Source organism: Neolamprologus multifasciatus, chromosome 20, assembly GCF_963576455.1.
Source record: "Neolamprologus multifasciatus chromosome 20, fNeoMul1.2, whole genome shotgun sequence".
NCBI classification, from domain to species: domain Eukaryota; kingdom Metazoa; phylum Chordata; class Actinopteri; order Cichliformes; family Cichlidae; genus Neolamprologus; species Neolamprologus multifasciatus.
In genome coordinates, this window is record NC_140458.1 from 14,615,763 (window position 1) to 14,631,249 (window position 15,487).

The window sequence follows — 15,487 nt, forward strand, 5'->3', positions numbered from 1 at the left end:
TTCATAGTTTTATTTTTGAAATACACCGATTTTTATATACTGCAGGAAAAACGAAAATAAATATTATACTGCAAATTTGCAAAACAAACAGCATATGCATCAAAATCAACTATTTCCAGCAGTGCAATATGAGTCCTAAGCATACCAGAAACGACACAGAAAGTCGAAGATAACTTTTAAAAACACCAGTATAGGCTCATAAAGCCCTGATGGTAAAAAAAAACTACATTTCCGCAAAATGACGTCACTTTCGGTTTCGGGCAGCACATGGCGGACATGCGATAGCTCGCGCTGATGGACGTAGGAAGTGTTATGAACAGCTGATCAGATCGGCCAAGCGTGTTTCTGGAATATTATGTTTTTGTTGCTGCAAGTGCTTTTTATGCAGTTTTTGCAAAGCTATATGTGGAAGGAAACTGTGACTAAGGACAAGCTGATGGCATAAGATGTAAGTACAACTCCTCCGGTTTCATATGCACATAAAATTATTGCGCTAGCTTATGTGGTTGCAGTGCTACCGGGATTTAAAAATAGTTACGCAAAACTGAGCGTGCCCGCTAGGGTTGTCAACTCCCTAAGAAATAAATAAGGGACACCTCGTGGCCAGGGCCGGGCGACCCAGTTGTCTTCACCCTTCCCAGTGTGGTGAATTTTTTAGCTCTTTTATTGTGTGTGAAATTATTTTTTTAACCATTTGACTTGAATTTGATTTAAGTAGATGCGTATTCTTTGTGATATCAACACATGGGAAACAAAAATCATTTAGCCATTTATTTTTAGCTCAAAATGACAACATTAACACAATAAAACAGGTCTCTTTCTTAAACAGAAGCCTGTCATGCTTAACTTTTGAGAATAAAAGTAAATCTTTCTTTAAAAGAACTCTGTCCTGCTTAACTTAAAATTATATAAATTAATAGAAAACAATAGAAAGAAAAATATTCTTGTAACAGTGCACATTTAGTGCATTTAGTGCAATTGGCTTCAGTAGAGGCATTATTTCAGCATTTGCTCCCGTTTGTAAACCCACTTGTTCCCATGATTACGCATCATAACTCATCATCATTATTCATCTATGTATTACTTTTATGTATTAGTAATCTATTTGTTGTAATCATCTATCCTTGCAGTTGTTTATTACACAAAATAAATTATATTATCACACTTCTGGCCACATAGCGCTGATATTCACTGCACATGCCCATTTTAACCTTAACCAGAGGGTTTAAAAACAAACAAACCAGTGTTTACATACCATATCTGCTTCTGCCATGGTCTGGTGGACAAAAATTGGTTAAGGGTTCCCCGAGCTTTCACGCCCCTCATGTTCTTCATGTGCCCACCATTAGAAGCACGCCTATGGAAAAAGTGCGCCGGCACACAGTGCAGTGCGCTTTATAGGTGTTATCGTGCACTTTTCCAGCCAGGTGTTTTCCTTTTCCCATTCTTCCCTGTACTTTTGCAGCCTTTTTTTCTTCCTCTGAGAGGAACAAACATTGCTGGTCTAATGCTGGGCTTACACTGTGCGATTTGTGGCCCATTTTGAGCCGATTTTTGAGTCGTGTGACCAATTTGGTGATCGGCCCAATTTTGGCCTTCATCGTGCATCGTGTAGTATATGTGGGGTAACGAGAAGCGATTGACACCTCACGACCAGCTCCCGATCATCAATCGCTCGTGAGGGTGTCACCGCAGCCGCTCACACTGCTCAAGGGCAAACACGTAAACGTCGGTGAAAAAGACAGAGCAGCACAGCTGTGCAGCGTGTGATCTGGACACAAGCGATGGAGGCACAACTTGTAGAACTTTGGAAAGCTCATCCGAGCCTTTTCGATGTGGCATCACCAAATTATCACGACCACAACAACCGTGAAAATAGTTGGATTTACATTGCTGCTCAATCACAGCTTGCTGATCAATGTTTTTCATTAGCAATTTAGCAAAGTTGATGTTGGTGGTGTGTGTCTGTGTGAGTGAAAGACAGAGAGGGAGAGTGAGCGACAGATTTTCTGTTATAACCTTCATTTTATGGACGCACAGTGTGAGCACTCAGGTTGCATCAGAGCATCGGGCGGTATAGTGTGAGACCCTGCATCGTGACCTACGAACTTATAACCCATGCGAGACAATCGTGCAGTTTGAAAATCGCACAGTGTTTGCCCAGCTTCAGGTGTACTGTCGTCTGAGATTTGCACCGCAGTGTCTGCGTTTGTTTCCCTGTTGGCCATGCTTTTTGTTGTGGTCATCTGTTGTCTTCCGGTATTTTATCCGCAAGCGACCTTTCCTCAACCAATGAGATGAGCGGTAATCTGAATTGTCATACTCGAATTGTCATAAGTGTGCTGTCAGCTCATTGGTCACAAAGCAGGAGCGGGGCTGAGAATTATGTTTTCAAACAAAGCGTTAATTACATTAAAACTTATAGACTACTTTTGATTCTCACTGTATTACGGGACAAAGTGCGTCCCTTTTCAGATCAATACAGGACGTGTACTTTTGTTTCTAAATACGGGACGATTCCGTTTTTTAAGGGACGGTTGGCAACCCTAGTGCCCGCCCCGACCGGCTTTAAAGGGTTAACAGAGGTTATACACACACAATACGGTAATATTATGTTGAAGCACAGTAAGTATTAATCCACGAGGCTCCTGCCTACGGTAGCCGTAATGCTCCGACAATCCATCAAGAGTTGCAGCTTCGTAGCTTGCCAAAGTCGTATTAAAACTAGTTCTGTCAGCGTTAATCTCATTAAAATGACGTTAACGCAGCAAATCTCCGTTAGCAAGTTAACGCGGATCGCCCCGTGTGTGGGGCTGGACGGCGCTAATGCGTTGACGCCGTGCAGCCCCAGGTTTTTCGGACCGCTTGCATGTTCTACCAAAAATTGTGCTTTGGTGGGTATCTGACGGATGACAACCAAACCAGTTCCACACTAATGAAGTTAGCACCATTTTTACAAACCAATTGTGGTTCATCTGTTTCATTCAACGATACGCTTTTGCCCTTCACATTCTCCGTCATCGCCATGCTTTTTTTCCGCCATGTGCGTATGAAAACAAAGGCACTGCGCATGGGCGTTTTACCCATATTCTATGGGTCAGTTATATAAATATATCTGGCAAGTTAACTTATGATTTTTATTTTTGTTTTATCATCAGTGCTACAATGGATTTCAAACAACACCATCACTCATATTTTGAATGTATATTCCCGGCCCTTTCTCTCTCATAATTGCGTTGCTAGCTGGCTCACTGACCAGGTTTGACTACTATGTTACTCTTTTATTTAGTACTCAGAAAGTATTAGGGGTACATCTTACAAGTCACATTTTTTAATAATTAATTAAAAAAAAGTGGGACTGTTTCCTTCCACCTGCATGTGCACATACATAACAAAGATTTATCTCAGGTACAAACAGTAATGCTTCAATGGGTCGAAGGCACATGAAGGAAGATCCTGAGAAAACAGCTAGGCTGGAATTTTGACATTCTCACCTTGGACAGGCCTCCTACTTCCAGGTAAAAACAGATGATGAAGACGTTCCAGGCTACCCAGATCGCGGCCCATACCGTGTACTGGAGGGGAATAAAAAACTGTTTAGCTGCAGGGAAAATTGAAGACAATATGACAGTTTCAAAATAAATGGCAGGCGGGATGAATAAGGTAGTAAACAAAGAAAAGGTTGTGGCCACTGGGCTTTCAAACCTACATAGCTCTATACACATGCAGACACTACACACACACAAATTTATATGGAAGACCTCTTTTTTTTCTTCATGATGCCAGTAAGTTCAGCAAGTCTACCTGAGCCCTAAGGGGGCTGCAGGTTTTTAAGAGCTGAGTGAAGCTCAAAACTAAACCACTTCTAAAATTGTACGCTTAGACAGCCAACTGTTGACAGCTATAGAGTGCTACTGAGCGGTATTCACTGACAGACTCATCACAGTGAAGATTGTCAAATCCTCTGACTCATGATGAACTGTGTGTTTAAAATGTCAGCGAAAGAGTAAAGGCCAAATCAGCGCCCCTGTAAAAATGTTCGTGTTAGATTTTGAAACCCCTTAGCTTGCACTCTTCCATTTTCCATCTGACAATAGACAATGGCTGAAACTTTTCCTCCTTCCTCCCCTCCCTTCAATTCCTGCTTCCTCTGTGTCTTCATTTTATCGTGCGTGGCTTCAATCTATCCTCCCCTGCCTCTCTTTATTTATTCTGTTCTCTGTATCTGTTGCACACTCCTCCAGTCTTTTCCTGTCATTAACATCACCATCTGTGCTTCCACTAATGCTGCTCAGAACAGGCTTTTAATGCCTTAGACGAACGTTACGTTGTCAAATAAAAACCGACGTGCGTAAAAGTGCATTTATAAAGCCTTGTAGTGGTGCTTTCTGGCAAAGTAATGAACAAGCTGCATATGCATTCCACTGCGCTGTAAAGAATGACCTTCTCTGTCCCCAAACTTGAAGCCGTGTATAAATCTGATGAGCTCCTTAGTGGCCCACCACCCCCTCAAGATCCCACCCCCTTTAATTAGGCCTAATTACCAAGGGATTAGAGTGATTTAAGGGTGTCACACAATGCACAAAAGAGTGCAGCACAATTGAAAAGCAACAACATGTCCGAGGTATGGTACATGCACAGACAGAGAGCAAACGCAAAGTGATGCAAAACCCCCACAAAAAATAGGATTATGTGAGAGACTGTACAGTGTTTCAACTGAACTGCAAGACAAATGTGATTTATTTATGTGCACTCACCACTACAATGTAGCGTGGCCGGTACTGGATAGTGCCAAAGAGGCCGAGGATAACGATGATGATGTGGAAGAAGTTGGCGAGGATGGGGGCCCACTGGTAACCAAGGAAGTCAAAGACCTGTCTTTCTAAAGCCAACACCTAAAGGGTGAGAAGAAGAAGAAGAAAGTCAGGTTAACATGCAGTGGAAGAAAACCGTCTTTCTCGAGGCTGCAGGGAACTGCAAGAAATGAAACCTGATTACATAAATCCGGAAAAGGGAAACGTATAAAAACACCAACGGGCAATAATTAATAATAAGAAAGAATCAAGATAAACACTACAAGCCTGTGCTGCTCTTGGTTTATTGAAGACAACATGTGTCTCCCTCAAAGGAACCGGCCAACAATCCACACTGAGCCACTTGACATGAACAGCTTGAGAGTTTAGCCTCAAACGATGGAAGCGCCCAGGGTGGGGTGGTGGTGGGGGGCAAAAGTTTTATAAAATAAACAATGACAGATTTATTGATTCAGCCCCTGCTGAGCCATGGACTAGATCACTATTTCCAACCTTTCTGCCAGTGCCTGCCAGGAATGAGAATGCTCTGGGAACTTTATGGGACTTCCTTAATAATACCACTTCAGTGAGCTTATGGTATGTGCTTACAAACAACAAAGAATATTCACATGCACAAGAAAAGTAAAACCATCTACAATTTAAAAAAAATAAATAAGAGAAATTCCACAGTTTTCCCAGTACAGACTAATCATTCTTAGTCCTGCATCAATAATGTTGTAAGGCTAGTTACGTTCAAAAAAAGATTTGTTCTAGTATGATGTCTTTCTTTGGTTTTTGCTTTATTTCTTCTTTTTCGTTTGAAGAGGACATCAGTCTCTTTCACCTTTCTTTGTAGCTCTAATCTTTCTGTGCAGTATTTTGTGACATGAAAAAAAAACACAAAACAAAGCAAGCTGAACTTTCAAGAGTAGCAGGCCCTATTTGCATCAACGCAATTAGCATGCCATTTGCTGGAAAATACAGGGAGAGGGTGCAAACCGCTTAATTAAAATTCCATTGCCAATACAATTCCACTCCATTCCCAGTGTGTGTGTGTGTGTGTGTGTGTGTGTGTCTGTGTGCGTTTGTGTGTGTGTCTCAACCAATGATGTGTTTCGTTGGGTGCTGACATGTCATTTACAGCCAAGCGCTTGAAGATGGATGAGAGAGGGAGAAATCTTGTTGCTGCCTCAAAGATAGGAAGAACCCATCAAGCACACACACACACACGCGTGCACACACCACACTCCATACACCACGGTGGCTGCACTCCTTGATGTAATGGAAATGTTACTAGAAACTCAATGAGACATTGTGACAGGGAGGGGAGGGAGAAGATCAAACACTGAGTGATAATTAAAAATGAACGAGGGGAATAAGTCCACAGGCAGGGTGTGAAGTGACAAAAGGGAGAGGTGAGTGAACGGCATCAAGCCTTACCATGCCAAAGTCAACGAACATCCCCACGAACTGCACTTTTCATGCACATGAAAATAAGACAACAGACAAGAAAAGATGGCTGGATAACTGAGACAGATCGGGCGAATGCTGGGGAAATACATGGTATAAACTCAGAGAGATGGGAAAGGATAAAGGGAAAAAAATCACAAACAACATATGCTAATGCAAGACGACTGAGCCCCCCCAACTCTCCTGATAACTTCTGTCTATCCCCAGAATTGAGAAAGCCTGGAGGGAATGAATAAAATCAGGAGTCATAGATCTTCTGGCCAGCTCTGGGTCATGGTTAGAGAGCTAAATAAAACTGATGCATGAGGACTTCAGCAAAAATTAGATGCAGCTATAGGCTGAAGTTAATTTGTTTGAAGTGTTTGCCTGCTTGACCCAGACCCCATTATTGGAGTTATAATTCAGCTATGACTTTTAGATGCACGTCTGGATAAATATCTGAATTAATCCCTCCCTATTTTGTGAAGACATAAGAGAAGGTTAATAAGAATCAAGTGCTACTCCTGCATCACACTGGCTACAATCAAACATGAAAGAGACACAGTTTTAAGCCTGATCAATGATTTTAATGCGATACCTCAGGCCGATCAATAATAAATTTTAAATTTTAATAATAAACTTAATGGAAGACAAGCAAACATGTACTGTTTGTGGTTTTAAAGGAGCTTTTTAAAACAAGCTCTTGAGGTTGATACAGATGACTTTCTAAAAAGCAGCTTTTTTAAATCCATAATTGATTGTGTAATGGTTAAATGAATTAATGCGCTGTACTTCTGATGTGGCAGGATGGATATCAGCTCTAGTTATCCAGGCTTGTGCTCCAGGCCGATGAACACAAAGTCTTGCAGCCAATCACATGCAGGAGTATTGAAGGAGCTGCACTTTGAGGTATCTTGCACTCTTTTCTTGCCTAATGATACCCTGTATATTAGTCCATTGTATGGTGGTGTGAGGTATATCCCATCTCCTTGTCAGCCTTCCTCAGCTCCACAGGGAAAGCCTGACACTTTGTTATACATTTTTTTCTTTTTCTCCCATTTTTCTTGTCCTTTCAGTTGAGAGGAAGTTAAGATTGCAAAACTTTTTGCTTTGGTCTGTTTATCCAGTATTCACTTTACATTTGTTCTGCTCTCAGTTACTTGTGCTATATTTTTTTTGCCAGGATTCTCCCTGAGGTTAAAACTGAGCTTTAGTACTGTTGCAAGAAAATCTGAAATAAGAACAAATTGACTTCTCATATTTTTCATCTAGTTATATGTTACTCCGAACTCCCCGAGCACCCTTGATCTCAAAATAATTATCTAAGTGGGGGAGTGAAAGAAGGAGTGGAGAAGAAAGGAAATAACGGGAAGAACAGATGATACAGCTCCCCCAAAATGTTGTGCGCTAATCCTGGTGGAAGAAAAAAAAAGAGAGATCAAATTCTATTAACCAGCTTTTATTCTCTTTGGCTAGATAAGTGAAAATAGCCCCGGGGTCTTATCTGCGTGTGCTTGGTACAATTTCTGAAAAGGCTAAAAGAATGAGGAAAAGTCACAAGGTGATTTTAGATATTTTCTTCATTAAAACTTAGCGTGTCTGTCGGTTTAGAGAACACAGACTGCAGTCAAGTCTACCATCTTTCAGTTCTAAGGTTTTATGCATAACAACTTAGGGCTGCTCGATTATAGCAAAAATGATAATCACGATTATTTTCACTGAAATTGAGATCTCGATTATTTGACGATATTTATTTAACAATAACAATGTATTGAATAATGACTTTAAAAAAATAATATAAAATAGTGTGCAAATACTGATAACAGTGCAAATGTTTGCAATATAAGAAATAAATGAAAAATGTAAACATCTATGTTTAGTGAACTTTGCAGTGTTGCTCTGTGGTGCAGCTACAACACCATAGGCAAAGTTTACACACTATGTCTACTTGATCCACGTCTGACTCCGCGAACCCATAATGTTTCCACACCACTGAAGTTTTTTTTTTACCTCTCTTTTCAACCAACGGCAGTCACTCTCCTCTCCAAATAACTTCTGCTTAGCTTTCCGAGCTTCCCTCGGGTCCTCTTAATTGTTGTGACGCTTGTTTGAAACGCAGAGAGGTGTGCTCGATTTGCCACACGGAGCAGCGCGAGAGTAAAGCACGAGGGAGGTGCTAATAATCGGCTCAGTCATTTTTAATGATCGTTGAAAGCCCAGATCGTAATCGAGATTAAAATTCGATTAATTGAGCAACCCTATAACAACGTAAAATAAAAGCACAACAAAACCAGGTTTAAATTAGACATCAGATGAACAACAACACATGATAAATGGCTGTGTGTCATTTTTTAAGCTACGCAAAATGCAGAAGCAGTGAGGAAAAAGTACACCCTATGAGTCAGCAGCTTGTAGAACCACCTTTAGTAGCAATAAGCTGCTGTTCCTGTATGACTTTATCAGTCTCTCACGTCGCTGTGGATGAATATTGGCCCACAATTCTTTAAAACATGGCTTCAGTTCAGGTTTGCAGGCATTTATTTCTGCACAGCTCTCTTAAGCTCCTACAGCACTTCAGTCAAGTTGAGGTCTGGACTTTGAATGTGGCCATTGTGACACCTTAAATCCTTTCTTTTACAGCCAGTCTGTTGTAGATTTGCAAGCCCTTTGGTTTGCATAATTGTCCTGTTGCTTTAGCTGTCGAACAAATGGTAAACAGAAGAGTTCACGATCAACTCAATGACTGTGGCTGCAAAACAAGCCTGAATCCTGATGTGCTGTTTGCTTTTCCAGATGTGGTGATGCATATTATGGCAAACATCTCCACTTTGGTTTTGACTATCCAAAGGACATTGTTTCAAATGTTTTGTTGTTTGTTCACATTAAACTTTGTAAACCTAAACCATATTCTTTTTAGAGACAAGAGGCTTTCTCCTTCTAAACAAAGCATATTTGGTCAGTATTTTTCTAATTATACTGTCATAAACTTCAACATTTCACATGCTAACTGAGGTCTGTAGAGTCAGAATTGTTGCTGCTGGGTCGCACAGCGTGCAGTGTTGCACACTCTGATCTTTGGGTGAATTTGCTGAGATACACACTCCTTTCTCTCTGTAAAATGATGGACTTGAAATTGTCTGGAAATGGCCTGTTAACGCTTCCTAGATTGACAGGCAGCAGCAATTGCATCTCTAAGATCATTACTGATGTCTTTTCTCCTTGGTATCATGTTAACAGACAGTCGAATGCTCCGAACAAGCAAAATCCCAAAACTTCTGCTTCTATAGAGACGCTCAAGCTTGCTGATGATCACTGAATCAAGTGCATTTAATTAGCAGCATCTGGCTGCTACTTACACTCTTAATTCCTCAGGAATCAGGGAGAAGGTTTTCACCCACTGCTTCTGCGTTGTGGTTTAGGTTTTGTTAAATTGTTTGTCAGGTTTTGTCATGTTTTATTGTTCATCTGATGTTGTATTTACCTGATTTTAAGAACGGTTGATTTTTTTTTTTTATTGTGTCCTAATACTAAAACCTTAGAAGTGAACTGGTGTACTTATCTTTTACGTATAAAAGATGGATGTTACATTTGGGTTTCAGAAGCAGCACCAAACAGAAATTGCCTTAACGCTGCATTTTTTTGTAATGAGTAACAGAGGTCAACTCCTTTGGATTCAGAAGGAAGTCTGATTATATAGAAGTCCATGGAAAAAATACCTCACTGCTGATGTAATTTATAACCTCAGTAAACACGCATTAAAGCTTTCAGTCTCTTGCCTTATTTAGCGCAATATGATGTTCATGATGTAAAATGCAGTTTCATTTAGAGTGAAATAGACAAGAAAGCAGAGTGTGCTTTACCGCATGGCCATCTGTTGTCCGTGACATCCATTTTGCAATGTGGCGCCAGCCAAAATGCTAAACAGTTTCCTAATAATTCTTATCCTGACACTGATTTTTTTTTAAATATTGCTTACTAATGTAAAAATACACACACACACACACACACACACACTGTCCTCAGCACTTATGTTATCTGACATGGACTGCTGTCCCGGCTTGGGACAGAAGTCTAGTTAATAAGCATAAAAACCATCCATCCAACAAACATAATTCAGATCCCATGATGTATTTATTACACACAGCCATAGACCTTTTCCCTGAATTATTTCCACCAGTCATTGAATTAAAGATCATATAGGCATGAGGCATGTGTGAGTGTGTGCGCGTCGGTGTGTGTCCTCTCCTCTGAGAAGCTGCAGTTGCCCTATCACGCATGCTGCTAACTCAATAATACACCAAGATGACAACAATCAATCAAGGATAGAAAGGCCTTTGCCCACCCCCAAACACACACACACACACACACACACACACTTACACAAAACCTATATAGCACAATTAGCCCACAATTCAAAGGGAGTGGGTTACTGGAGAGTGGGGTGGAATTTGATCAAAAGATACCAATGCTCTTCCAGGAATATTGAGCCGGCTACATAACGGCCCGTAAAAGCCTCCCACTGACCTCTCGCAAGCACAAATGACTCCCTCTTGGGTGACGGAAACTCTTAGTGTGCATTTTGGTTTTGGGTGTGTATATGTGGAGACGCATGTTGGCCACACATACCACTCCTCCCACTATAAATAACTGCCAATTATGGGATGGGTACGGCAGCAGGATGCAACAAGCACTCCTCACACTTCCATTACTGTCCATTCTGAGTTCTCTCTCTTTTCTGCTTTTTAATATCTATTTAAAGCTGTCAATTACATGGCCATGCAATACCAAATTAGGAACACAGACCTCAGTGCTGCTGCTTCTCTCACTTAGCTGGTAAATATACTCAGTCTCTAGAGGTATGCATACATGAGCAAACACAAACAGAGCAATAAAGAACACAGCCCGACATCATAGACCCCATTTTCTCCAATATGAAACTAGAGAATATCAAATCCGAAAGACATTTCAATCACCGCCACCTTTTAAATGTGCCACAAAAGAAGGAAAGAAGGAAGCAAGCCACACATAAGAGTGATGTGGGGGATCAGAGTGAACCTGTCTGAGAGAGAAAAAAACGTTTGATCTGCATCGTTTGAGAGCTAATTAAGATGTGTATGTGTGCTCAAGATAAGTGGCTGAAATGAATGAAAGGCAGCGTGCTTTGACTGCGCATCCAACCGGGGTTTCAGACAGAGACTGAAACATGTGTCGCGCCGTCTTGACAGTTGTTTATGATTATTAACTCAAACCGTGTTGCCGTGAGTTTGAGATATCCAGAAAGTAGGGCAGATTTCTGGTGAGGCGTTAGGTGTGATTTCCACCCCGAGCTAGAAGATAGAGGTGACTGCTGACCCTCTCATTTCCACAGCTTCCCACCTTAGCCTGCAGATACCAGAGATCACATCGGTGTTTCTCTTTCTGTGTTTGTCCTCAGTGAAATGTCCTCTAATAACATGTTACTAGATGTGTCATCAGGATATGTGTGTGTGCGTGTGTGTGTGTACGTGTGTCCATTCTTTATGACTTTAGGCTGCATGAGTCAGACTCCCCTGTGTTCAAGCGTATAACTCTGACTCACACTGTCAGGGTGAAGGACAACACTGAGGCGAGCCAGGAGATATGAGGGGTAAATTAAAGACAACTCCTACTTATTCGGCCATCTCCCGTTTTCTTATCTCATTGGCTTTAATGGTTGATTTTACTTACATAAAAACACACGACTCAGTGAGAGCAAGCCAGATAAAATGAGACTCACAGGGCCAATTTGTATGTAATATTTAAACAGGCACTAATGTTTCACGTGTCTTGCCCTCTAACTGACACTTTCTTGCCTGCTGGAAATTACTGGGAATAGAGACAAAGTCAGTGCAAAGCATGGCAGACTTTTTAAAAAATCCAGTCCAGATTCATGCTTGTCTCTTCTAATTTTTTGAATTTTCCACACCTAATATAAAAATAACTGAAATATGAGTTCATGCATGGCCCCGTTAAACGGGTTGCCAATTTGGGTGTTGAAATACCCCCGAGGGGATACTAGTCTAAGGGGTTTGGACGAGACAGCAAATTAGAAAGCTTTTCTGCTGCACATTTTATCCAAAATGTCATTTTCATGTATTATTATTTTTTTCTTGTGAATTTCTGGAAGAACTGAGAGACAGGTGGATCGGAGAAACAGGAAATCACCCTTTCCATTTGGATTAGGACAATCCTTAAACACGTTTTTCACAGGTTCACTCAGTCCTGAATAACAAACGAAACAGACCAGGTTTAGAGTCAAACGAACATCATCTTGGGTCTGTGTGTCAATATGCAAACAAACCTCTGTGGATCCAAGAAGACACCGTGCTTAAATGAAGTGCGACCAAACTGCTGTTACTAGAGGTAACTACTAAAATGCTTTACTCTGAGACTAAATAAGGAGCAGGACAGTAACAGGGACAAACTATGAATCAGAGGCTGGCTGTCATATCTTTTCTTTTTTTGCTCTGACTTGTCTTTTATTCTGTGACTCCCAGCAGGCACTAAAGTACTTCTCAAAAACTTTCTACAATCCAATTTTTCACCTCTTGCCTGGGTAAAGTTATTATACTCTGGTGGCTGCCTGGTCCTTGTGTAGCAGTGTAACTAATGGTGCCAATCTCAGTATGTGTGTGGTGGTGGTGGTGTGTGTGTGTGCGTGTGTGTGTGTGTGGCTTTGATTGGGCACATGGAGAGTTGGACAGATAGATAGCCCTTGGTCGTGCCTAGTCTAGCAGAGCTGAGACAGGGATTAAGAGGTAGGGTGCCTTCATAAGCCACTTTCTTCTTCACTGTTTGAAATATGGCCTGCACAATGAAACACACAGAAGCTAGTGCCTTTAAATATCAATTGCTTAAGTGGCAGTGCTAAACAGAGGGGAAGAGAGGTGCTGGGGGCAAGAAGAAGCTATTTCAAGTATATAAAAAATAATCAACCTTATTTAAGATGAAATATGTAAAACCGTAAGTGTTCCTACTACTAATAACATGCTAATCTGTCAGTGCTACTGGGAGCACGTAAATCTGCCCCTCCTGAAAGAAACGTGACAAAAGCCAGCGCTTTGAACTAACTCTCTCTCTGAACTGTGACAAACCACTTTAAACTTTTTGGATTCTGCCCAGTGTTGTTGTGCTCGCTCTCTCGTGTGTTTGCTTTAGGATCAGGTTTTAAACACCTTCTGGACTGGAGGCAACAACCAGCTCAGGTAATTGAGCTTAATCAGTTCAAGTGAATCAAGCTTACTTCATAGCATACGTTCACGCTGAGACCCACTCAGAGTTCTTAGCCTGTCTGTCCACTGACCTCGTTACGGGTAAAAGTTGTCCCACTTCCATTTCTCCATCTGCTACGAAGTTTCTTCACCCTGTACTTCTTTTATTTTGAGTTTGCTGTACTTTGCTTAAAAATTATTACATCCGCTCTCAGAAATCTTTTAGATGGACGTTAAACATGATTTTGATGAGACAGCAGTCAATCTATAATGTATTTAAATCAGTGTTTGCGCAGCAGACATACAAGAACACCTACTGTCTCAATGACAAAGCAACAACTGTGAGAGACTATCATCAATAGGCATGGAAGATCAGTTTTCTGCATACCTTTATTTCTCTTGGCTTCTCTGGTTTTGAAGTGGGCAGGAATGTGAAGCTGCAATGTTAAAACCACCTACCTAATCTTTGAAAATTTCATGGTGATTACTACTGAAGCCCCAGAGCCTAAAAAAAACAGTATTCAGGACATTCCTAAAAATAATTTCCTCAGAACTTAACTAAGACCTTGGTCCCCGTGGTGGAAATGTACTGAGCCCATCCAAAGGTTCTTGGCAAATCTTTAGTTACAAGGTAATATTTTTATAGTTAACCTTTAATGCATGCAGTCTTAGAGAATGGAATAATACACCTGGAAAAAATTGGCCAGCACTGAGAGGAATTAGCACATGTTCGTCATGAAGCTGACTCAGTGATTAATATGTTCCTCTGAGAAATGACCCAAATGTGTACACTGTGACACCAGAAAGCCTTCTCGTTTCTGGTAAATGGCTGTCTTGCTCAATATCTCTTCCTCTTTCTCCTCCTTCAGATAACATTTTTAAGCTAATCAGGGACAGTAATGCTCACATTATTGGAGGTTAAACGAGACTTTACTGCATCATCTTTCAGGTAAATGTAGCAGCTCTTATGAGTTTAGCCTCAGACCAGACGTTTAATGTAAGTTTAGTGGGTATGTGCGCTTTTCTTGAAAAAATGACAGCAGACTGAATCTTACTGCATCTCCAAAAGAAATAAATTATATCAGGTCATGTTAAAAAAAGGTTAATGTGCAAAAAATATAAAGTAACAACATCTTCTAGGGAGACGACAGAAGAAAAGCACTACAAGAATAAAGTGGTGACTAAAACCCAAACACATCAACCATAGATGGGATGGAAGAAAAAGTTAAGAATGGGAGCAGCTTAAACCAGCCAATCGTCTCCGCTCTTCTGCTTCATCATGTCCCAGATTTAACAAAGAGCTGTTTAGGTTTCGCCCCAGTTAACAAGTAGGCAATTTAGCAGCGACAGAGGAAATTCTCATCAAAAATATGCAGTCAAGAACAGCAAACAGCTGTCAGCAGTTTGCACCCTCCAGCTCTGCTTTCCATAATTGAGTCAGTAATGTTGCTCTTTTCATCATAATACCATCACTCGTAATCTTTCATCCACCGTAGAGGAAGTTACGCTGCGTGCATCCGTGCTGTCCGACCATTTGATCACAAAACACAATTAGAGCAAAAACATCCGTGAAGTCATCAGCTGCTTGTAAAACAAGGACAGGCTGCCAAAAACTGTGGGGGGGAATTTGAGTGGGATGAATATGCATTGCAGCCATTCAATTGAGTATGATCTGTCAAGATAGTCATCCCAGCTGTGGTGCTCCCCAAGCAATTTATTCGATGCCACACTATAACAAATGACACCACTGGAACCACTGGAATGGAAAGAGAGAAATGGGCTTGCAAATAGTTCTAGTTCTATCTCCATTATAGCTTAATATTGCAATATCATTGATGTGGAACACACACACACACACAGGCACACTGGCACAAGCCTCTGCATGGATGGGCATATGTGCACGGTCACATTTCCCAGTCCACGGCTTTCTCTCTAAGAACATAATTAATGGTCTAGTAAATTGAAGACATTAAAATTGCAAATAGTTGTAAAAAGGGCAACAAGGGACAAAGGAGA

At 41.0% G+C, this 15,487-nt stretch overlaps 1 protein-coding gene across 2 annotated transcripts in view; it reads right to left on the minus strand.

The window, feature by feature from the left end:
- nkain4 (sodium/potassium transporting ATPase interacting 4) overlaps positions 1-15,487 on the minus strand; it is a 58,171-nt gene that overhangs the window by 34,340 nt on the left and 8,344 nt on the right. For both annotated transcript variants that reach the window (XM_085147175.1, XM_085147176.1), the window contains exons 2-3: positions 4,758-4,895; positions 3,495-3,575 (exon numbers count right to left, since the gene is read on the minus strand). In XM_085147175.1, coding sequence (XP_085003301.1) covers positions 3,495-3,575; positions 4,758-4,895 — 219 coding nt within the window. The remainder of the gene's footprint in view (positions 1-3,494; positions 3,576-4,757; positions 4,896-15,487) is intronic.